Source organism: Aedes albopictus, chromosome 1 (genome assembly GCF_035046485.1).
Source record: "Aedes albopictus strain Foshan chromosome 1, AalbF5, whole genome shotgun sequence".
Classification (NCBI taxonomy): domain Eukaryota; kingdom Metazoa; phylum Arthropoda; class Insecta; order Diptera; family Culicidae; genus Aedes; species Aedes albopictus.
The window spans coordinates 319,818,590-319,842,273 of record NC_085136.1 but is presented as its reverse complement, the minus strand read 5'-3'; the positions used below and the strand labels follow the sequence as shown (position 1 = coordinate 319,842,273).

The 23,684-nt window shown below is 41.8% G+C and overlaps 1 protein-coding gene across 1 annotated transcript in view; it reads right to left on the bottom strand.

Moving 5' to 3' along the window:
* The window catches only part of LOC109398557 (dynein axonemal heavy chain 10), a 341,003-nt gene that overhangs the window by 150,174 nt on the left and 167,145 nt on the right, over positions 1-23,684 (bottom strand). Inside the window, 6 exon segments of the mRNA XM_062847206.1 lie at positions 1,822-1,973; positions 2,721-2,916; positions 4,649-4,729; positions 17,249-17,397; positions 18,103-18,309; positions 18,533-18,667. Coding sequence (XP_062703190.1) covers positions 1,822-1,973; positions 2,721-2,916; positions 4,649-4,729; positions 17,249-17,397; positions 18,103-18,309; positions 18,533-18,667 — 920 coding nt within the window.

The window sequence follows — 23,684 nt, the reverse complement described above, 5'->3', positions numbered from 1 at the left end:
TAGAGCGTTGGTCCCGACATGAAACAGGTACCATCAGGACATTTCTAGACTAACATTTGAGAAAGGGCGCTACAACTTTTGCGAATTTATGCTTTTTCCGTTTCTCCACAGAGTAATTTCCATTATTCATTGAATTTTTGACCAGTGACAGGTAGAGCAGACTCTCCTCTATATGATGACGGGATAAGTTTATTATTATTATTATTATTTATTTTTTAACTAAAAATTTTGAAAGAGGGAACGGGATAAGTTTGAATAAATAAATTAAAATACGTCTAGGAGGGATGGAAAAAGCTGAAGCGTGCTATGATTGTTCCGCCCTTTTCACATGGTGGTCTAAATTTCTATAGGAGTATGCTCTGAGATGAATATATGAGTATATAAACTGTCCTTAACCTTCCAGGACGCGCGCCATCATGCAACCAAAACTGCACCGCACTCGCGCTATATACGACGAGCGAGGTTTTTTGGTAGTGTTGCACTTTTTACAACGGCGCGCGTCCTGAAGGGTTAAGGAAATTCCGGCAAGGATGTACTCGGAACAATATAACTAAATGTTTATTCTTAGAAGAATGAAGAGGTGGGACATTCCAAGAAATGCTAAAAATCCCCAAAGGACACTCTTGATTTGTTTCAGATCTTTCGATATGATTTGATTTTACGTTTTTATACCACGATCAGAATCATGAGTAGTACTGATTCTTCATTTCGTGTGTCCAAATTTTTCAAGCATCAATATAGACAGATCTGTATATGTCAATTTCTCGATTTTTGCTTTGGCTAACCAAGCCAAGTGGAAATTACAACGTATGATTGCTCTGACTTTCATGCACCAAACAGAAACACGTCTTCGACGAACACATTGAGTTTTGAATTGCAAACAAAGAAATCCACGTGCTCGGACGAGAATCGAACCCACGATTCCCAATTCGCTAGACGGGCGCTTCTTTCCTCCAAGCTACGGAGCCACTTGACTATCTCCCTTCTATGATGGCACAGAAGTGGACTAGATTGCTCTAATGCACATGGTTAATCCAAATCGGCTACGGATGAAATTAGATGAACATCTTTATGTCTCTGTCGGAGCCTTGCACGAATGCAACAGTGAAAAAATTATATTGACTTGCTGACCCGTTGCTGGGCCAATTCGTGAAATACAAACACCATTCCGTTTTTATTGATATAACAAAAAAGACACGAACAACGTCTTCAGCTTTCGGCTGTACAGACTGTTTTAAACTTAACATTAGACAACGGACAACGGAGCATGCACCAGTGGAAACGGGGAAGAAACTATTCTCACGAATAGTTTCAACGCCCGAAGCGGGAATCGAACCCTCACCCTATAGCATTGTGCGATTATAAGCTTGGTGACCCTAACCGCACGGCTACGAGGCTCCACAAATATAGGAAATAATATAGCATGGACTACGTCGTCATTACAATTGACCAATGCAAACTATCATGAGAATGAATGCAAGAATTGGTTTCGTGTCGTTAAAATGAATGGACTAATTTTCTCATCATCATATGGCCGTAATAATGGCCAATAAGAGCGTTGAATCTGAATGTATTCCCAGAAGACGACATCCCAACCAGTAACTGTTTTATCCTCCGAATCCCGATGTAGTCACAATCTCCTTTCTCCACGAAAACAATATCTCCCAGGAGCTCAATCATCCTCAACCTTCCCACCAAGTAAATCAACAATCATCAAAATATAGGCAGTCACCAACCAGTCACCACAGAGTCAGCAATAATACAACCGAGCAGCACGCCCGCCCCCGTTCTATGTAAGGTACCTATACTGAGAAGACTCACCTCGGAAAAAGCATCCGTTTGTGTTCCAGGTAATCGTTGAGCGACTTTTGACACCCGTCCAGTTCCGCTCCGAGCCGTAGGAAGTCATCGAGCCGACCCGGTACCAAACAAACATCGACCACAAGCGGATTTGCGGCACTGGAGGACATGATCTGAAATTGGTGGAAGAGGTCGCCGCAAAAATAACAGAAAATATTTACTCTGTGAACTGAACCGTTTTTGGTTGGATGGTTGGTTGGTTGGTGGGCGACCGCAAGAAGGAAAAAGGATCAATTTCATCTTGGTTCGTTCTTCACCGCGGTATTGGTCGGTAAACCAACCTGGACTTTGATGGGACCATCTATGGTGGCTTCTTAGAGTGGCCTTAAAGGAAAATGCTGAGCTCGTAAAGTTTTGGGCCCTACCCAGTGAGTTTTTGTTTGCAATTTTCTCAATAAACTATAAAAATTTCAAAGGAAACGATTACCTAAAGGTCGAATTTTGCAGTTTTCATATAGTAGAAAGCCCGAATGTATGCAGAACATGGTTTTAAATCTCTACCGCTAGGTAGTGCCGTAATTGATCATCGTCAAATTGCAGATTCTCTAAGAAAAGGCGTGAATGAATAATCAAACCTTGAGATAAAAATATCCTTCAACCAAAAGGAGAGCAAAAAACTCTACAAAATTCCTTTAAAGTTTATATGTTTTATTACTTAAGTACTACACGTGAAGTGACGATTTTTGTTATAGCCAAGACTGAAACCATCTTTGATACCTGCATAGTGCATACATTTAGGCTCTTCGAGTCCTCACAAAAGATTGGGCCAGCCTAAAACCTGCTCCAATAGAGCCAGTACCTATGACACCAAAACGGTCGTCAAACGACACGGTCCCCATTTTTTTTTCATTTCTATTTACCTCTTGAAACTCTCGGTCGATGTTGTTAAATTTTTCCGCCTCTTCCGGTAATTGGGCACTTATATCGCCGCCGATAAATATTCCCTCCAGGTAGAGCCACTTCCGCTGGACGCTTAGCCACTCGTCGATGATTTCGGAGATCAGCGTCAAGTGTTTCTCCCACTGCTGTACCGTCGGCAGGAAGGGGCCAATAAATCTATTAGAAGAGGGAGGGGAAAACATAGGAAAAGATGGGCTCTTTTAGCGGGTTCAGCTTTTGGGGCCCCAAGTGAGTGATTAATTGTACGCTAACTGCTACGAACTGGAGGTACGGAATCAATTACTTCGCGACTGGGTGGGGCAAAAGCGTTCCGGGACGATTGCAAGAGATGCGAGACCTCTCTCGTTGATAGATTGCTGAAACTCAATAAAAATGATTTTGGTGGGTACACGGGGGTGTGGCAGCCTTTTTATCTAGGCTGTAGAATGCAGGAAATCGAGAATTTCAGGGGTTTTCGAAGGCATATCAGGGAGAATCAGAGGATTTTCAGAAACTTTCAAGGTGGTTTCTGGGGAATTTCGGGGGAATCTGGAGGGTCTCCATGGTGTTGCGGAGGTTTATTAGGGAGTTTTTGGAGGATTTCGGAGACGTATTAGGATGTCTGGGACGTTTCGGGGGCTTCGGAGGGTTTCAGAGGTGCTAATTCCGGGCCTCCCTGAAATGCCGTTCAGTCTTCTGAAACCTTGAATACCCTCTGAAACCGTCTGTAACGCCCCTGAAATTCCATAGCCCTTAGTAGCACCCCTGCAACGCCTTAAACTTTCCTCAATCTTTCAGAACGTGCGCCTGTTTTATCACAAATCTTGGGAATGTCTGGAATTCAAAACGCGCTTCAAGCTTACTTGAAAGTCTCTGAAACGCCTATGAAGTCCTCTCTCTCCCCTGAAATCCACGCAAAGATCGCCTGAGAGCCTGTGAATCCCCCTAAAGCTCCTTTTAAACCCTCCAAAACGCCTCGAAATGCATCTGAAACCCACTCCATTAGACCTTCCTGAAGCTCACATGAGAGCCAGTGAAACCCTCAAAATGCCTCTGCGACCCCTTACACCAATCTAAAACCAAATAGTCTGAGACCCATCTTGGAAACCCTAGGAAACCCTCCTGAAGCTCTCCTGAAATCTCCTGAAGCTCTCTAGAACCTCTTTGAAACCTCCTTAAGGCTCTCTGAAAAGCCTTGGTACGCTTCTAAAACTTTCCTGAAACTTTCTTGAAGACCTCCTGAAACCCCGCATGACTTCACCTTAAAATGTCCTATTGTGGCTATAGTCACTCACCCTTTTTGCATCCCTGAAATCCATTTGGGTAATAAACTGATTCAATTTAGGTAATGAACCCACTTCAGAAGGCCGGCTCCAAAGGCATGTTATCCTCCATTTGGGACATTTGTTGCCAGAACCTTGTTATAGTACACATTAACCTTCAAACTGACGTTACTACATTTTTCTACGAAAGACCTGTTCGTTCGCTAAAAACCCAAATAAAGTAGGAACCCCACTATTTGGTGGGAGTTGTGTGGAACAGTTTGTCACCACAATCATGATGAACAACTGAACCGAACCGAATCTGTATGTACACACACAGGTCTCCGCACACAAGGACCATGGGTGCATCCTCCACCACCGGAGTGGACACGCACGCGACACCGTCTGAATATTTTATGGCATCACAAATTGAAAATTTCAATATTCAACACACTTGCCCCGAACTATCCCCCATATCTTCCACCTCCCAGAGAATTCGAAGTGCCGGTGACAACAACCAGCAGATGCAGCAGGCTTCGATTCACAGCCGAGCAGCTCTCGTTTGATCACGAAGTGGTGCGAAACCGGAAGGCTGGACGGTTGTATACCCACAAAAAAAAAGAAAAAGTGCAATCAATTGTAATTACTGTGATGCCGCCATCGATTGGAGGTTCATCGAGTTCTCCTCCAGTATCTGCGTGATTTCGTCCACGGCGCCGAGTATGAATCTGGAAAAAAATAAAAGGAAAAAAGAGGTAGAACTAAAAGGACGTTTTTTGAGAGGAATAACTGCAAACATGGTACAGTCGGGACAATATTTTGGACACGCAAACACGTTAGTATTTTTTATCTGTATTAACGAGATTTTGGCCCTTAGGCTAGTTCATCTCGGGACCCACACTCTACTTCCCTTCCGAAGGAAGAACTCACATTTTGTGAGTATGTCGCGCTTAACTACGTTAGTAACTTTATAGAGGATGTATTGAATTTGCTCAACAAACCCTTAGAAAAATCAGTGAAAAAATAAAAAAAAGAAATGGCTATAATTTTATTGGAAATTTCTCCGCAAATCAGTTTGCATTTGCCAAATGTTCCTCTTATACTTTTTTCAGTAATCCTTGATGATTTATTTCCGGAGTTTCACTAGGAAACTCTACGACATCTGCCGGTTTCTACCAAGATTAAACTGATTTTTTTTTTCAGGTACGCTTTTTTTTTATTTTGTATAGAAATTCCTCACAGATTTCTCAAATTTCTTTGTGCACTATTGCGAACAATTTTCGAATGCTTTATGGATGTCTTTTCAAAAAATACTTAGGGTATTATTTCTAAAATTAAAGTTAATGACAGGAAATATTATTGAGAGCAATTCCGAGATATCATTGCATGATATAACTTTACAAAAATTCGCGGACGAACCCTCGGAGGTGTTTATTATGACATAAGTATACGTGGAGAGTTGTTGAAATAATCTCAAGATATGTTTTTTTATTTCTTCATATTCATGAATTTTATCATAAACTAATCTTTCTGTAAAAATCCTTGGAAACATTCTGAAAGAGTTTTTGAAAATATTAGTAAATACATTTTTAAATTAGGGATTTTTATTTTTTTTGTGAAAGAACTTCCAGAAGAATCCTTGGAATAAATTTCTAGAGGAATCACTGAAGGTTTTTTTTTTTGAAAAAAATCCACAAAATTGGAAACTTGGAATAAATTTTATACGGAATCTTTGGGAGAGTATAAGATGGGCAACTCGCGCAGAGGCTTTGTGCCACAAGCCAACATGTGCCGAGATTTTCACGGGAATATTCTCACGAGCGAGCGTGAGGTGGCGGCAGCATTACGATGAGCACCTCAATGGCGACGTTGCAAGTACCGAAGGTGGCGTGGTAACAGATCTAGAAGTATGTGCACAGGACGAAAGACTTCCGGCCCCTGACCTCAAAGAGATTGAGGAGGAGGTTGGCCGGTTGAAAAACAACAAAGCCGCTGGAGCAGATCAACTTCCAAGCGAGCTTTTAAAATACGGTGGAGAAGCACTGGTGAGAGCACTACACTAGGTCATTACCAAGATTTGGGAGGAGGAAGTATTACCGGAGGAATGGATGGAAGGTATCGTGTGCCCCATCTACAAAAAGGGCGACAAGTTGGATTGCGGGAACTACCGCGCGATCTCACTACTGAGCGCTGCCTACAAGATACTCTCTCAAATTTTATGTCGCCGTCTATCACCGATTGCAAGAGAGTTCGTGGGACAATATCAGGTTGGATTTATGGGTGAACGCGCTACAACGGAGCAGATGTTCACCATCCGCCAGGTGTTGCAGAAATGCCGCGAATACAACGTGCCCACGCATCACTTGTTCATCGATTTCAAATCGGCGTATGATACAATCGATCGAGAACAGCTATGGCAGATTATGCACGAATACGGATTCCCGGATAAACTGATACGATTGATCAAGGCGACGATGGATCGAGTGATGTGCGTAGTTCGAGTATCAGGGACACTCTCGAGTCCCTTCGAATCTCGTAGAGGGTTACGGCAAGGTGATGGTCTTTCGTGCTTGCTGTTCAACATTGCGTTAGAGGGTGTAATAAGAAGAGCGGGGATAAACACGAGTGGGACGATTTTCACGAAGTCCGTTTAGCTGCTTGGTTTCGCCGATGATATTGATATTATTGCTCGTAAATTTGAGACGATGGCGGAAACGTACATCCGACTAAAGAGTGAAGCCAGGCGAATCGGATTAGTCATTAATGTGTCGAAGACAAAGTACATGATGGCAAAGGGCTCCAGGGAGGAATCTCCGCGCCCGCCACCCCGAATTTATATCGACGGTGATGAAATCGAGGCGGTTGAAGCATTCGTGTACTTGGGCTCACTGGTGACCGCCGACAACGACACCAGCAGAGAAATTCAGAAGCGCATTGTAGCAGGAAATCGTGCTTACTTTGGACTCCGCAGAACTCTACGATCGAATAAAGTTCGCCGTAGCACGAAGTTGACTATCTACAAAACGCTGATTAGACCGGTCGTTCTCTATGGGCACGAAACATGGACCCTACGTGCAGAGGACCAAAGCGCCCTTGGAGTTTTCGAACGGAAGGTGTTGTGTACCATCTACGGCGGAGTGCAGATGGAAGACGGGGCTTGGAGAAGGCGAATTAACCACGAGCTGCATCAGCTGCTGAGAGAACCAACCATCGTCCACACCGCGAAAATCGGGAATCTACGGTGGACGGGTCACGTCATCAGGATGTCGGATAGCAACCCGACCAAAACGGTTCTCGAGAGTCATCCGACGGGTACAAGAAGACGTGGAGCGCAGCGAGCTAGGTGGGTCGACCAAGTGGAGGACGATCTGCGGACCCTACGCAGAGTGTGGAACTGGAGACAAACAGCCATGGACCGAGTGGAATGGAGGAGGCTACTATGTACAGCAGAGGCCACCCCGGCCTTAGCGTGATCAGTAAGGTAAGTAAGGTAAGGTAAGTAACTCTAAGAGTTATACTCAGACATAAGGTTCGGTTTCTGAAGAAATTCTCAATTGTTTCTGTAGATTCCTTGCATAATATTAGAGAAAATTTGCTGAGGTAATCCTGGAGAAATGCTTTGTAGGAATTTACGAAGAACCAAAACTTCTCAACAGCATTCTTGTTAATATTATCCATAGGCAATTGTAATTCGGCGAACCATCTCCATGATGTATGGGATGAACGAATCTATGAATATCTAGAGAAATCCTTGGAAAATGTTAAAAAAATGTTGAAATTATCGGAGAAATTAATGTGATTGCAAATTTCTGTAGTATGTAGTCCTAAAAAAATCGGTCGAAATCTTTAAAAAAAATGAAATTTTTTTGGAGCCATCCTCTGACGAGATGAGTTAACATAATTTAATTGGAACACGTAGTAAGAACTTTCAAAACTTAGAATTACATACAAAATCTTTTTGTTTCATTGCTTCAAAATAATCAAATGTACATTTTTGAAATGCTGGAATGGATAGGAAAAGGTTGACGATTATAACTTCAAAATGTTGACTAAATTACGAATAATACCGGAAATCAGAATTTTTGGTGAGAACACAACTTTCAAAGTTGTATTCTATTTGTTTAATAATAACTGGAAACAGTCAACAATACATGGGAATACATGGGGGTGGAAGCTCAGGTAAAATAGTATCTCCTGGGCGCCCATTAAAAACACCACCCCCGGCGAAGACTGGCGCTCGAGCCTAGCTATTTAGCACTGCAGTTGGAGGAAATGCCAATGCAGAACCCGTAGCTTCCGGGAAGGTAAGCCCAGCTCCCTGGGTTAGTGGGTTGGTGTCAGGCCCTGCGAGCCAGCCGTAAAAAAGACTAGCTCCGGAAAATCAACAAGAGAAGAATGCGAACCGATACCAATGGCGACGACCACAGCGACGAAAAGGGACTTGCGATTGGAAGCTCGGTACGTGGAACTGCAGATCTCTCAACTTCATCGGGAGCACCCGCATACTCGCCGATATACTGAAGGACCGCGGGTTCGGAATCGTAGCGCTGCAGGAGGTGTGTTGGACAGGATCTATGGTGCGAACGTTTAGAGGTAATCATACCATCTACCAGAGTTGCGGCAACACACGCGAGCTGGGAACAGCTTTTATAGTGATGGGCGACATGCAGAGGCGCGTGATCGGTTGGTGGCCGATCGACGAAAGAATGTGCAGGTTGAGGATCAAGGGCCGATTCTTCAACATTAGCATAATAAACGTGCACAGCCCTCACTCCGGAAGCACTGATGATGACAAAGACGCATTTTACGCGCAGCTCGAACGCGAGTACGACCGCTGCCCAAACCACGACGTCAAGATCATCATAGGGGATCTAAACGCTCAGGTAGGCCAGGAGGAGGAATTCAGACCGACGATTGGAAAGTTCAGCGCCCACCAGCTGACGAACGAAAATGGCCTACGCCTCATCGATTTCGCCGCCTCCAAGAACATGGCCATTCGTAGCACCTTCTTCCAGCACAGCCTCCCGTATCGTTACACCTGGAGATCACCACAACAAACGGAATCGCAAATCGACCACGTTCTGATTGATGGACGGCACTTCTCCGACATTATCGACGTCAGGACCTATCGTGGCGCTAATATCGACTCCGATCACTACCTGGTGATGGTCAAACTGCGCCCAAAACTCTCCGTTATTAACAACGTACATTACCGGCGGCCGCCCCGGTACGATCTAGAGCGACTGAAGCAACCGAATGTCGCCACCGCATACGCGCAGAATCTCGAGGCAGCGTTGCCGGACGAGGGTGTGCTCGATGTGGCCCCTCTAGAGGACTGCTGGAGTACAATCAAAGCAGCCATCAACAACGCAGCTGAGAGCACTATCGGGTACGTAGAACGGAGTCGACGAAACGATTGGTTCGACGAGGAGTGCAGAGCGGTTCTGGAGGAGAAGGATGCAGCGCGGGCGGTAATGCTGCAGCATGGAACCCGACAGAATGTGGAGCGATACAGACAGAAGCGGAAGCAGCAGACCCGTCTCTTCCGGGAGAAAAAGCGCCGCCTGGAAGAAGCGGAATGCGAGGAAATGGAACTGCTGTGCCGTTCACAGGAAACACGCAAGTTCTACCAGAAGCTCAACGCATCCCGCAAAGGCTACGTGCCGCAAGCCGAAATCTGCAGGGATAAGGACGGGAGCCTCCTGACGGACAAACGTGAGGTGATCGAAAGGTGGAAGCAGCACTTCGACGAGCACCTGAATGGCGAAGAGAATGTAGGCACGGAGGACCAAGGCAGCGGAGGAAATGACTATGTTGGTGCAGCAGAGGACGGGAACGAACCAACTCCCACGCTGAGGGAAGTTAAGGATGCTATCCACCAGCTCAAAAACAACAAAGCGGCTGGTAAGGACGGTATCGCAGCGGAACTCATCAAGATGGGCCCGGAAAAGTTGGCCACCTGTCTGCACCAGTTAGTAGTCAAGATCTGGGAAACCGAACAGCTACCGGAGGAGTGGAAGGAAGGGATAATCTGTCCCATCCACAAGAAAGGCGACAAGTTAATGTGTGAGAACTTTCGAGCGATCACCATTTTGAATGCCGCCTACAAAGTGCTATCCCAGGTCATCTTCCGTCGTCTTTCACCTAAAGTAAATGAGTTCGTGGGAAGTTACCAAGCCGGTTTCATCGACGGCCGGTCGACAACGGACCAGATCTTCACCGTACGGCAAATCCTCCAGAAATGCCGTGAATACCAGGTCCCAACGCATCACCTGTTCATCGACTTCAAAGCGGCATACGACAGTATCGACCGCACAGAGCCATGGAAAATTATGAACGAGAACAGCTTTCCAGGGAAGCTGACTAGACTGATAAGAGCAACGATGGACGGTGTGCAGAACAGCGTAAGGATTTCGGGTGAACTATCCAGTTCATTTGAATCTCGACGGGGACTACGACAAGGTGATGGACTTTCCTGCCTACTATTCAACATAGCCCTGTAAGGTGTTATGCGACGAGCCGGGCTCAACAGCCGGGGTACGATCTTCACGAAATCCAGCCAATTTGTATGTTTTGCGGATGACATGGATATTATTGCTAGGACATTTGGAACGGTGGTAGAACAGTACACCCGCCTGAAACGTGAAGCAGCAAAGGTCGGACTGGTGGTGAATGCGGCTAAGACAAAGTACATGCTGGTAGGTGGGACTGAGCGAGACAGGACAAGCCTTGGCAGCAATGTTACGATAGACGGGGATACTTTCGAGGTGGTAGAAGAATTCGTCTACCTCGGTTCCTTGCTAACGGCTGACAATAACGTGAGCCGTGAAATACGAAGGCGCATCATCAGTGGAAGTCGTGCCTATTATGGGCTCCAGAAGAAACTGCGGTCAAAAAAGATTCACCCCCGCACCAAATGTACCATGTACAAGACGTTAATAAGACCGGTGGTTCTCTACGGGCACGAGACGTGGACGATGCTCGAGGAGGACATGCAAGCACTCGGAGTTTTCGAGCGACGGGTGCTAAGGACGATCTTCGGCGGCGTGCAGGAGAACGGTGTGTGGCGGAGAAGGATGAACCACGAGCTCGCTGCACTTTATGGCGAACCCAGCATCCAGAAGGTAGCCAAAGCCGGAAGGATACGGTGGGCAGGGCATGTTGCAAGAATGCCGGACAACAACCCTGCAAAGTTGGTGTTTGCTAACCATCCGGTTGGTACAAGAAGGCGTGGAGCGCAGAGAGCACGATGGGCGGACCAGGTGGAGCGTGATCTGGCGAGTGTTGGGCGTGACCGACGTTGGAGAGCTGCAGCTGCAAATCGAGTATTATGGCGGCAAATTGTTGATTCAGTATTATCATGAATTTGATGTTAGCTAAATAAATGAAATGAAATGAACATGGGAATACATCTTTTATATAAATAAAAATGGTGTTTGTATTTCACGAATAGGCTCGGGAACGGGACACCGGATCTTCATCATTGTTTCAGTGTTCTATTCGTTCAGGGCTCCGACGTGTTCGTACGAAACAATAATTGGGAAAATCGACCGGGAACGCGCCGTAAACGAGAATGTTTGAAATCCCATTTTGCGGGGTATTTTCTACAAAGCTGCATGTCAAAAAACACAGTAGGCAGGCAGAAAAACGTTTGCCGGGACAGCTAGTTTGTAATATAAATATAAGAAGCAAAATTCCTAGAATTGCAAGAATATTGTAGTTTTGTTCAGCGATTATTTCGAAAACTGTGAAGTATTAAGGAATTTATTCGGGAGAATTGTTTCATTCCTTCTCTAATGCATTCGGCAATTTGTTTATGAATTGTTTCGGTAATAGCCATAAGAACTACCCTAACGATATTTACGAGCAATCTTCGGAAATTCTTACAGCAATTGCTCCAAGAATTTCTGCAGGAAATCCTCCAGAGATTACTTCAGAAATTCTTTTAAGAATTTCTTAGTAATTCCTCTTGGATTTTTTCCAGTGATTCCTCCGGGAGTTCTTCCTGGATTTCCTCCAGGAATTTTCCAGAAATTCCTCCTCCAAGGATTCCTTTAAACATTCTTCCAGAGATTCCTCTTGGAATAATTTCACGGATTCCTCCAGAAATCCCACCAGGAATTTACCACGATTTTCTTCAGGGATTCCTCTAAAAATTCTTACAGAAATTTCTCCAGATATTCCTCCAATAATTTTTCCTGGAATTCCTTCAGAAATTTCTCTGGATATTCCTCTAAGAATTTCCCCACGATTTTCTTCAGAAAATTTTCCAGCGATTCCTCCCAGAATTCCTTTAGAGATTTCTCCAGAACTTCATTCAGGTATTCCCCCGGAATTTCGTCAGAGATAGTTCCTCGGTAGTACCCCGAGAATTCTTCTACGGATTTATCCAGGAATTCCTGCTAGAATTCCGCCAGGAATTTGTACAGAAGTTCCTCCAGGCAATCCTCCTGAGGTTCCTCCAGACATTGCTTCAGGGATTCTTGCAGAAATTCATCCAGGTATTTTTCCAAGAATTCCCCAGCGATTCTCCCGAGAATAAATCCAGATTTTTTTAAAGGATTTCTCCCAGAGTTTTTCAAGACGTTTCTTCAGAAATTTGTCCAGGGATTCTTCACAGAATTCCTCCAGGAATTCATCCAGAGATTCCTTCAGGATTTCTTCCCGGAATTTGTACCGTAAGTCCTTCAGAAATTTCTCCTGGAATTCTTCCAGGGATTTCTGCACGATTCGCTCCAAGTATTCCTACAGGAATTCTTCCACGGATTCATCCAGGGCTTTCTCTAGAAATTTATCAAGGAATTCGTCCAGGAATTTCTCCAGGGATGCCTCCAGGAAATCCTCCAATTATTTATTCAGAAATTTCTTCAGGGATTGCTCCAAGCAATCCGCAAGCGGTTTCTCCAGGGATTCTGTCAGGAATTTCTCTAGGTATTCCGCCTGGATTTCCTTCAGAGATTGTTCTAAAAGTTGCTTCAAGAATTTTTCCAGGAATTCCTCAAAAGATTTCTCCAAGAATCCCTTTAGAAATTCATCCAGGAATTCGACCAAAAATACCTTCTAGGATTCTTCCAGAAATTAGTCTAGGAATTCCTTCCGGGATTCTTCAAGCGATTTCCTCAGTCAGAAATTTCTTCAAGGATTCCTCCCATATTTCAGGAATTCATCCAGTGACTCCTCCATGTATACTTTCAGAAATTCCTACTGTGTTTAGTCCAGGCATACCTGCAGGAATTCTCCTAAAGATTTTTCCAGGGATACCTTTGGATTGCTCCAGGTATAATTGTTGTGATTCATTCAGAAATTCCTCTCTGGATATTTTCAAATTTTAATCGGTCATCATCTTTTCCAGGAATTAACCCAAAATTTTTTCCAGCATTACCTGAAGATTTTTTTAATTACTTGCATAATTTCTAGAGGGATTTCTCCAGCGAGTTGTATTGGAATACTTTTGAATACTTTTTAATTTAGAGGGATTCAGGAGTCAGGAAATTCTCCAAGAAGTCATCCAGGAATTCTTTCACAATTATCTCAGAGAAATCTTTAATGAGCTCGTCTACAGATTTATTCAGAAATCCATCCGTGAATTCCTTCAAGAATACCCCCTGCAGCTCCTGCAAAGGAGTTTTTTTTTCAGAAAATCGTCCTACAATTTTCTTTAATACATTTCGGCTATTCATCCTGGAATTCTTTCAGGAAAATTCCAGGATTTATCCAAAAATTCCATCATTCGAATTCCATAGTTCTCCAAAAATACTGCTTAAATATTTGTTCAAGATTTTTGTTTAGTATTAAAAGGTAGTTGGTATAAATTTGCTAGGGCTGCTCCGTCCACCTGAGAATTTCCCAATGAAATACCGATGGAGTTTCCATTAAGCCGAAGAAATTGTCGAAGCAGTACCTATGCTAATTGCCGTAGGAATTCCTAAAGGAAAATCAAAAATAGATTCTTATGGATTGGTTGATGTAAATTCAAAAGAAATTCCTGCAACAACTTACATATAACATTCTAAATGACCTCTAAAAGAATATACTGAAGAAATTTCGGTAAGGGTTTCCAAAACAGTGTTTCCAAATCAATTCTGAAAGAATTGCCGAAGATTTTTCCCGATTAAATCTCAAAAATAATTTCCAGAGAAATTTTTAATGCAATTGTTGATGAAATACCTAAAGAAAGTTTCGATACAAGTTGGAAAGGGATTGCCGAAGACATTCTCAAATAAACTTCCGCAGAATCTTCCGGAAACTGAAAAACTGACGAAGAAATTGTCTAAAAAACTCATAGGAATTTCCGAATAAATTCACTTAACCCTCCTTTGGCATTTTGGGTCATTGTTTGACCCAAACCGTACACTGCGTCAGCGAGTTGCTCCCAACGTGATTAAAATCGTAAATTTTGCAAGGAATTTTGAAAGGGAAGGATTCTTCAAAAAGAAAATCGAAACAAGATTCCGAAAAGCGTTGATCAACGACGAAGGATTTAAACAAAATATGAGGAGGAATTACAGAAAAAGCTTCCAAAGGCATTGTTGAATTAGTTATGTGTGGCAGGTGTTACCGAAGGGATTGCCGAAGCAATTGCTGAGAAAATTCCGGAAAATAAAATTGACAAAACAATTACACAGAAAATTACTTAAAGAACTGCTGAAGCAATTTAGAAGTAGTGCTTGAGATATTTCCAAAGTGACAATTTTAAAACTGCCATAACAACTTCCGAAGGTTTGATGATGAAATTCCAAAAATAAAAACCCAGGTTTACCAATAAATAAATTGTCAAAGCAGTAAACAGTTTACTAATGAAATACCGTTGGAATTTTTGAAGAATGTACCGGAAGATTCGTTGAAGAAATTTCCCAAGAGGCCAAAACAATTCTTAGATTTCCAATGGTTTCCCGTGTTTCCTATTTCTAAGTGTTTCGTGTTTCTAAGGGAATTCCCAAAAAAAATTCCGAAGAAATTCCCAACAAATTTCAAATAAGAAAATCCCAACATATTGCAAAAACGATAGTCGAAAAACTTTAAAAAGAAATTAATGAATTACAAGAATTATCGAAGAAATGCATAAAAAACTCTAATGAATCCACATAGCGGTGATGGTACCTTTCTCGTGCCTTCGAAAACACATTTCAACAAAACTGTTTGGTAAAGTTTGGATTGACAGGACATGTAGATAAATATCGCTCTTCGATACGTTAAACAAAAGTTCATTCCATGGAACCAGAAATGATATCGTTTATCTAGCTTGGTGTTTGAGCCTCATACTCTTAAGAAAAATCCGCCATCTTGACATTTTTGCCCGAAATTTTGGATTTAAGTACACCATCTTGGATATTCTGATCGCCGTTTTTGTACTCCAGACTTCTTCCCCATACCAAATATACTCAAACTGCATGGTTTTAGGGCCTAAAACTCCATTAAACAGCCACCATCTCGAATTTGGAGCCACCATCTTGAATTTTAGACCGCCAGCTTGGATATTCAGGTCGTCGTATTTGGACTCCAAAGTCCAAACATCATCTCCATTCAAAATATACTCATATTGCATTATACAGCCGCCATCTTGAATTTGGAGTGGCCATCTTGGATTTCAGACTGCCATCTTGGTTATTCAGGTCGTCATTTTTAGACTCCACACATCTTCCCACACACAAAATATACCCATATTGCACGATTTTAGGGATTAAAACTCCATTAAACAGCCGCCATTTTGAATTTGGAGTAGCCATCTTGGATTTCAGACTGACATCTTGCTTATTCAGGTCGTCATTTTTAGACTCCACACATCTTCCCCATACTAAATATACCCTTATTGCATGGTTTGAGGGCCTAGAGCTCCATTAGACAGTCGCCCTCTTGAATTTGCAGCCGCAATATTGAATTCCGCGGCGACATCGTAGAATTTTCAGTCTCGAGTGTTGATTTCCACACAAAATTCACCAACCATGCTAATGGTTACAAAAAATTGCCACTGTTTGATATGTCGCATGATGGGGCTTGGTTCAGTTTTGTATGTGCCCAGTTCTACCGGTGCTGGTCCAGATCACTCAAATGGCCATAACTCCGGAACGCCTTGGCCGATCCGAACCATTTTTAATAGCAACCAATACGGTAAAATTCCTGTTCGATTCGAGCTATAATTCGAAAAATCGCCCAATGGGAAGTGCCTTAAAACTGAGTGATTTTTTTTGTGCACAGACACACACACATACATACAAACAGACATCATCTCAATTCGTCGAACTGAGTTGATTGGTAAACGTGAGTTGACCCTCCGAGCCTTCTATGGAAAATTCATTTTTTGAGTGAACATATAGCCTTTCAGTTCACTTAGGTGAACGAGAAAGGCAAAACAGTAAATGCATGATTTGTCGAAAAATGGTGAGACTTTTTTTACGCGGTTTTTTTTTGGATTTTGAACAGAGTTCACGAATTAGCGTGGAACGTATTCCCACGAAAAACAAACCTGACTGTAATAGACGAAGCCGGATCCCCATCAACCTACAGCATCCCCATACTATAATTCACAAAAAAAGTCATCACTCCACCATATGACAAGGTGCCGTTTTCCCACCAGCCATCGCCATATTATTCGTCGTACCGTTGTTCCCAAAATGCAATAAATTAATGTTTTTGTAATCGACTTCATTGCAAAATAATCAATTCCCAATTTATTTACTTTTCGCTTGAAAATTAATTGCGCTCGGCGCGTTGGAAAACTCTTGAACGGATTGTTCGTTTTAGGTGGGTACTTCCGGCGACGACTACTACTACTACGACGGACGGGGAAACCTTTGATTTTTGCCACGCTTTCACGAGGAGCGATACGCAAATCGGAAATTAATTTCCGACAAGTAGATATTTACGGGCTTGTTCGTTCGCATTTTTGCTCGGTTGTTTGTTTGTCGTCGGTGTTCAAGCGGCTCATTATGCGGGGTTGGCAATTTTTCAAGTGTTGTCCTTTATGGGTGAGCATGGCGCGCGATGATGGGCCATTGTGGACACAACCAGCAATCGGTTCCCGTAGTGTTTTGGGTTAATTAAATTATCGCTGGCTCGAGTGGTGCTCGAGAGTGGCGATGAAAATTCTGTTTCTGGTTTAAATTTGAAATCAGGTACGAGAGGGTAATTGAAATTAATGCGGACCAATGATACCCTTTTGGCGGGTGTCATTTGAATAACCAAATCCTCCACAAATATTTTCAAATAGAAGTTTGAAAATGCAAAAATAGACATCGACAATAACTCACCTTTCCGTCGTATCGTCACTGTCTCGACCTCGTCCCTCGTAAGGCAGAATGATGAACAAGGTCTGCTGCCATATTTCCGCCACCTCCTGGACGCCCCGTTCGATGGACAGCTCCTTTATGGCATTGTTTATGATTTCTTCGGCGATGTCCTTTAGCGCGATTATGTGCGAAGCAGTCGGTCGGTCGGTCGGCCGGTGGAGTGGACCATCATCGCCGTCATCATTATGGTGGTTATTTCCGCAGAGCCATCCATGGAAAAGAAATCGTAAAAATGAATAAATCATTCCATTTGGTTTTATGTCAGTTATGATCGTTGCCGAAACGGAATTTAAACGATGTGATGGCAGATTTGGGATGGTTGTGACCGATGGTGAAGCCGTTTCGAAATTGATGAGTTTCGAGGGTTTGCCGATTTGTGAGAAATCATTGGAGTGTCGAAATGGTTTTATTGAAGCTTTAAAGACGCTTTGCGAATGCTGTTAATGTTCAAGCCGCCAAAGAACCACCCCATTATGGTAAAAAAAATCACCAATTGCGGCTGCCAGTATTAAAATCCTGGACGTCGTTTTAATGGACTTCCTTGGAACAGTTCCAGGGATTATTCCAATGTTCCATTAAATTTTTACCGACGCGATAATGACAGCTTCCCACTGATGATGGAGTCCTGACTTCGTGACGCCACCGTGGAAACCGAAATCCATTGAAAAAGCACCCGCCATAGTCACCAATAATAAAAAAAAAACGTTTACGGTTACGGCGGCACTTGCAAGCAACACTCATTCTTACTCATTAATCAATTTCCCCAGGCGCATAACGACGCCGCGACGGCACGACTTATGACGGCCTCAACCCACCTGATACTTGTGCAGCTCCATGGCGAACATGTTCTCCAGCGTGAACAGTTCCGGCGACATGTCAAAGTGTTGACCAGTTTTGTCCATTAGCAGCTGCCAGTGGCGCTCGCGGAGGGCATCGTCTTTGAGGCTCAACATCAGCGGAATGGAGGACTTGAACTGCTTCATCTTGGTGTCCAGCGCTTGGCCGATCGGCGTTTGACGGATCTGTGGATGGGGTAGTTTTATTGTATCATGGACCATATCACATATAAACATTTCTTTTATAAATGCAATGCGATCAACATTCATAGGCATAAATATCAATCAATCTTCGGCCTAAGCCTTCGGTTCGTTCTCAGTTAGTTGCTGTTTGTTAAGATTAATGCTCATGAAACCACGATTGAATTGTAGACAATTGAGAAGAGAATGTTTTAGAAGTTGTACTCACCGATCGTGGAATTTTGCGGTATTCCTTCATGAAACCATCTATTCCATCCAGAAGAGCTTGGGGGTTCAAGTTGGCCCAAAGCGTTCTGGACCACTTTTCACGGGCGACTTTTTGCTTCAAGTACATGTTGTAGACCTAGATTCACATGAAACAATGATTAATCCAATATCAAAGCAACTATCACTGATTAGTATGGGTCAAATAGGTGAAACGGTAAACGCGTGGTTATCCAGTAAGACTATGCTGAGGGTTCGATTTCAGGTCATTTCAGAATCTTTCCGTGATGAACATTTCCTTACCTTTCTTGGAAATCGATCGACGATGGATACGATGATCATATCATACGATTTCTGAATGCAAAAATGAATTAAAATAGAGTGCGCTCACCATGACAACATACGCTTTCTAGTTCATGTCCTGTCTGCGCGTACGAGGTTTAAGTATGCCCACAAGAAACGACATTAAATCAAGCCTCAAGAAGTATGTTAGGCAACCTTCAAGCTGACTCCAAAGCTAGCAATGAGCTTTGCTGGAAATTCACTACAAAGTTCTGAAAACTTAGTTTCTAGAAGCTATTTCAGTAACATCATCCCCAATCAATAAATATTAGGTACTAGCTGGCCCGGCAAACTTTGTCTTGCCCACTTGTTTTTGGTTTGACAACTGTTGAGGAATTAGCTGCACCACACTCTAGATTGGTTTCGTTTCGATCGTGTTGATTTTCTTCACAAATCATAGAAAATCAGTACTTTATCTATTTTCTTACTTTTTAAATTGATTTTCGTAACTTTTTCTACCTATAAACACAGCCACCTTGAATATGAAACGAACAGTGCAAAAATCATGCTGATCGTGTCATCCGTTCATGAGTTTTGTTGCTTCAAAGGAACTTCAAACTCATTTTTATATATATAGATACTCGTTCTCAACTAGCAACGGATGTCACACTAACATTCCTTCCCTTCCTCGATGACCGCAAAGACGTAGCCAGCGCCGTTATTCTAGTCTAGTCTAGTCTACACATACACAACCATTCATTGAAAGAGCCCTGGAAAATGATAGAGCTGACTAATTCTACCATTTTTCTTGGCACTATTAATGCTTGCAGAACACCAGAAATGCATTACAAGCATTAAAGTGGAAAAACGTGGTCAGCGCCGTTATTAAACAGAATTCCAGAAGCCGTTGATTTAGAACGACTTTAAATACCCATTCTTATGTGAAAAGTGACAAGGCATCAGATGGTGAAGGAATCGTCTGGTGCAGATTTACTTTAATTAATGCTTCACTCGCATTACAGGAAATACATTTTTACTGTGAATATTGCTGTTCTGGACGAAAGAACTGCTTTCGAATTTCCAGAGATTCGATCTGGAATTCCTTAAGGAGTTCCTGCCTGGATTGTTTCAGAAAGTTCTCTCAGGATGTTTCCTGAGATTTCATTCGGGATGTTTTAAAGAACTTCATTTGGAATTCCTCCAGAAAATTATGTGAGAATTCCTTCCGTGATTCCTTAAGGAATAGCTTTTACGATTCGTAGTTCCTTCTGAGATTACCCCTTTTCTACCTTATTCTTTTTCCTGATTTTTTTTCAGGAATTCCTTCCGTAGTTTCCCCAGAATTTCATTTCAGAATATATCTAGGACTACCGCCACCAAAAAATCTTCATGGAGAGATTGCTAAAAGGTTCCATCTGGGATCTTCATGGAGAGATTGCTAAAAGGGTTCATCTGGGATTGTTCCCTAGTAGGACTTCAAGGAGTTCTTTGTGGAATCTCTCCAGGAGTTCAGGAAATCCTTCAGGAATTGGGTTTTTAAATTAAGAAAAAATCAATGGTTTTTTATTTTTAAACAAAAGAGCACTTTATTCTGAGCCGCTATGATTTTTTTTTCAAATTTTTAGAACTTTATTTTGGTATTTAAAATCAATTTCAAAGAGATTTTTTGAAATCACATTTTGGCAGCTGGGCAACTGCTTGACAGCTCCGCTCAGTACAAAATGCGACGAGGGGTGATTTGACAAATCGCTCCCATACAAATTTCAAATTGATTTTTAAATAGGTTCCCGGGCACCAAAATTGATGAAAATTTGGATTTCGGCTCAGTTTGGCATGCAGATTCAGAATATGGAATTATCTCAACACCACTAAAGAAGCCAATTCGTTCCAAAATTCTCTTAAGAGTTTTTCTTTGCATGTCTTCTGATTTTTTCTGTGATTTCCAGAATTAATTCCTGGAAAAAGATGATCCCGGCAAGAATTATTTAAAAAAAAACTCATGGAACTAGGTGGTAGTTCCTTACAAAACTGCAGAAGGGGGAATTCCTTATGGAACTTTGTAAGGAACTTTTTCAGAAATTATATTAGGAATTCAATGAAAAAACTCCTAAATGGAATACCCATAACACTCCTGAAAGAATTCCATAACAAACTCCTGGAGGGCTTCCTTTAGCTACATCTGTGAGAATTCCAGAATGAACTTTCGGAGAAGTTCCAGAAGTTTTTCCAGAAATTCCAGAGAAAACTCCTGGAGGCATCCAGAGAAGAGTTCTGAAAGGCGTTCTTGAAGAAATCCCGGAAGCAATTTCTGATAAAATCTCGGAAAAAGTTCCCGGAGGAATCCTGAAAGATTACTGAAGGAATCCCGGAAGGAATTTTCAAAGAAATCCAGGAATAAGTTTCTGATAAAATCCCTGAAAAAACTGCTGTTTTTTTTAAGATCTGGACGACGTTCCTGAACGGAGTTCCCTGAGGAATTTCGAAAGAATCCCGGAAAAAGTATCGCGAAATAATCACGGAAAAGGTTCTTGAAGCCATCCCGTAAGGAATTTTTGGAAAAGTTCCTGAAAGAATTCCCATAGAAGTACCTGGAGGAATCCTGGAAGAAGTTCTTGAAAGATTCCAAAAAGGATTCCGAATGTTACAGACATTTATGAAGAAACCGCAGAAGGATCTGCAGGAGGAATCTCGGATGGAATTTCTACATGAATCCTGAAGGAACTTGAGGTCGCTACAGCATGAGCTCGTAAAGGAACACTCAGAGAACTCCTAGAAGTCTTCTAGCTAGAAGGAGCTTCTTGAAAAATCCCTAGAACCTGCATAGAATCTCTGGAAGACTGCCGCGATGACTGGAGGGGTCTCAGAAGGAACCTGCTGAAAAACCTGTTTAGAAGATGGAACCTGAAAAAGTCGCAGAGGGAACTTCGTAAGGAATTATAAATAACCGGAAGAATCTTATTAGATGCTGGGAATTTCAGAATTCCAGAAGAAACTGGAACCAAATCAAACAACCTATGGAAAGCTGACGATATTTTTTCAAGTCCAAGTCACGAACAGCAAAGTCACAAAACATCAAAGACCCGGGAGCATAATATGGAGCTCCTAAATATTATGTATTAGGTAATCTCAGAAGATTGCTAGACCGATTACTGATGGAACACTTGTAGGAGTTACCGAAAAAGATGTTTTATCCGTCCTGCAAGTGAATATTGATGGTAAAATGTGTTTGGAAAAGAAGACTAGGGTTTATGTCTTTGGAAGTAGTGGATCATGAAGAATCTCACTTGCTATAAGATTTTTATCGAACATCGTATAGAAATTTCTGCTAAAATTTACAGAAGAATTTCTGAGGAAATCCCTGTTTAAATCCACAAAATCCTTGAAATACTGGGAGTGCCCCTGGAGAAACTTTAGATGCAATCTCTGAAGGCATTTCAGAATGAATTTCTGAAAATTTCAGATGGAAGGAAATCGTAAGGAAATTTTAAAATTCCTGCTGGAGAATCTGTAGATATATTTTTAGACGAATTTCTGAAAAAGAAATCTTTGGGAGAATTTTTTAAGCAATCCATGTTTCGAAAAAAATAATGTGAGTGAATATTGTGGAGGAAATTCGAAAGCAATTCTTGAAGAAAATTTCCAAATAAATATTTGGAAGAATTCTTGACTTGATCTGAGAAGAAAATCTTGGAAAATTTTCAAGAGGAAATCTCAAAAAAAAAAAAAATAAAAAAAAACTTAGAGGAGTTTCTGGAGGAATTTTTGGAAAAAAAAACTTCAGAAGCATTTCAGAAGGCACTCTGAAAGGTTTTCTAGAGGAATCGTTGAAAAAAATCCTATATGATAATCAAGACGAACTTCAGAAAAAAAGTTTAGGGCTAATTTCTAAAAAAAAATCCATAAACGAATTTCAAAACACAAAACATGGAAGAATTTCTAAAATTGGACATGCAAGATTTATTAAATAAAATCGTTGTTAAATTTTTGAAAGAACTCGTAGTGTAATTTCTCTTGAGAAATTTCTAAAACAATCCCTGAAGAAAATGTTGGGATTAATCTTTGGATTATTTCTGAAAGTATCCGTGAAAAAAAAATCTTGAGGTATTTATGGACCACATGTGAACACGCTTTCGGAGAAATCCCTAATTCATGATTAAAATTTCAGATCCCTTCATGAATTTCCAAAGCTGGGAAACTCGTATGATGCTCCCAGGTTCCTTTTGTTCTGACGCCTCTCGAAATAAATATTGTTGGTAAAATGTGTCTAGGTTCTACGCCTTTGGAAGAACATTTACATGAAGAATCACACTCTCAGAGGCTTCCCTTGCTTTAAACAAAATATAAAAAGTTCTAAAGAATTTTTGATCAAACTTCCTGTAGGTATTTCTGCTAAAATTAATGGAAAAATTCTGAGAAAACTCCTGCTAAAAATCCCAACATCATTGGTGTACGGAGAGAGACCCTGGAGAATTTTTTAAAGCAATACCTGAAAGTACTTTTAAATCGATTTGTTGAGTATTCAAAATAAATTTCTGAAGGACTCTCGGAATAAACTTCTAGTCAAATTCCTGCAGAAATCTGTGGAGAATTCTTGAACGAATATCTAAAGAAATTCAAGGGAAATTTCTGGGGGAATGCTCTCCATGTAAAACCCCTGGTGGAGTATCTCCAGATATACTTTAGACGAATTTCTGGAGGAACTGTTTGATATAATTCCTTAAAAAAATGTTGTGAAAGAATTTTTGGAAGCATATCTTGAAAAACCTTCAAAAATTAAACAGAGGTATCCCTAGAAAAAATCTGAAAAAAAAAACAAAAGGTATTTTTTTTTTGAAATTCTTTGTAAAACATTTCCGGATAAGTGTTCAAATACA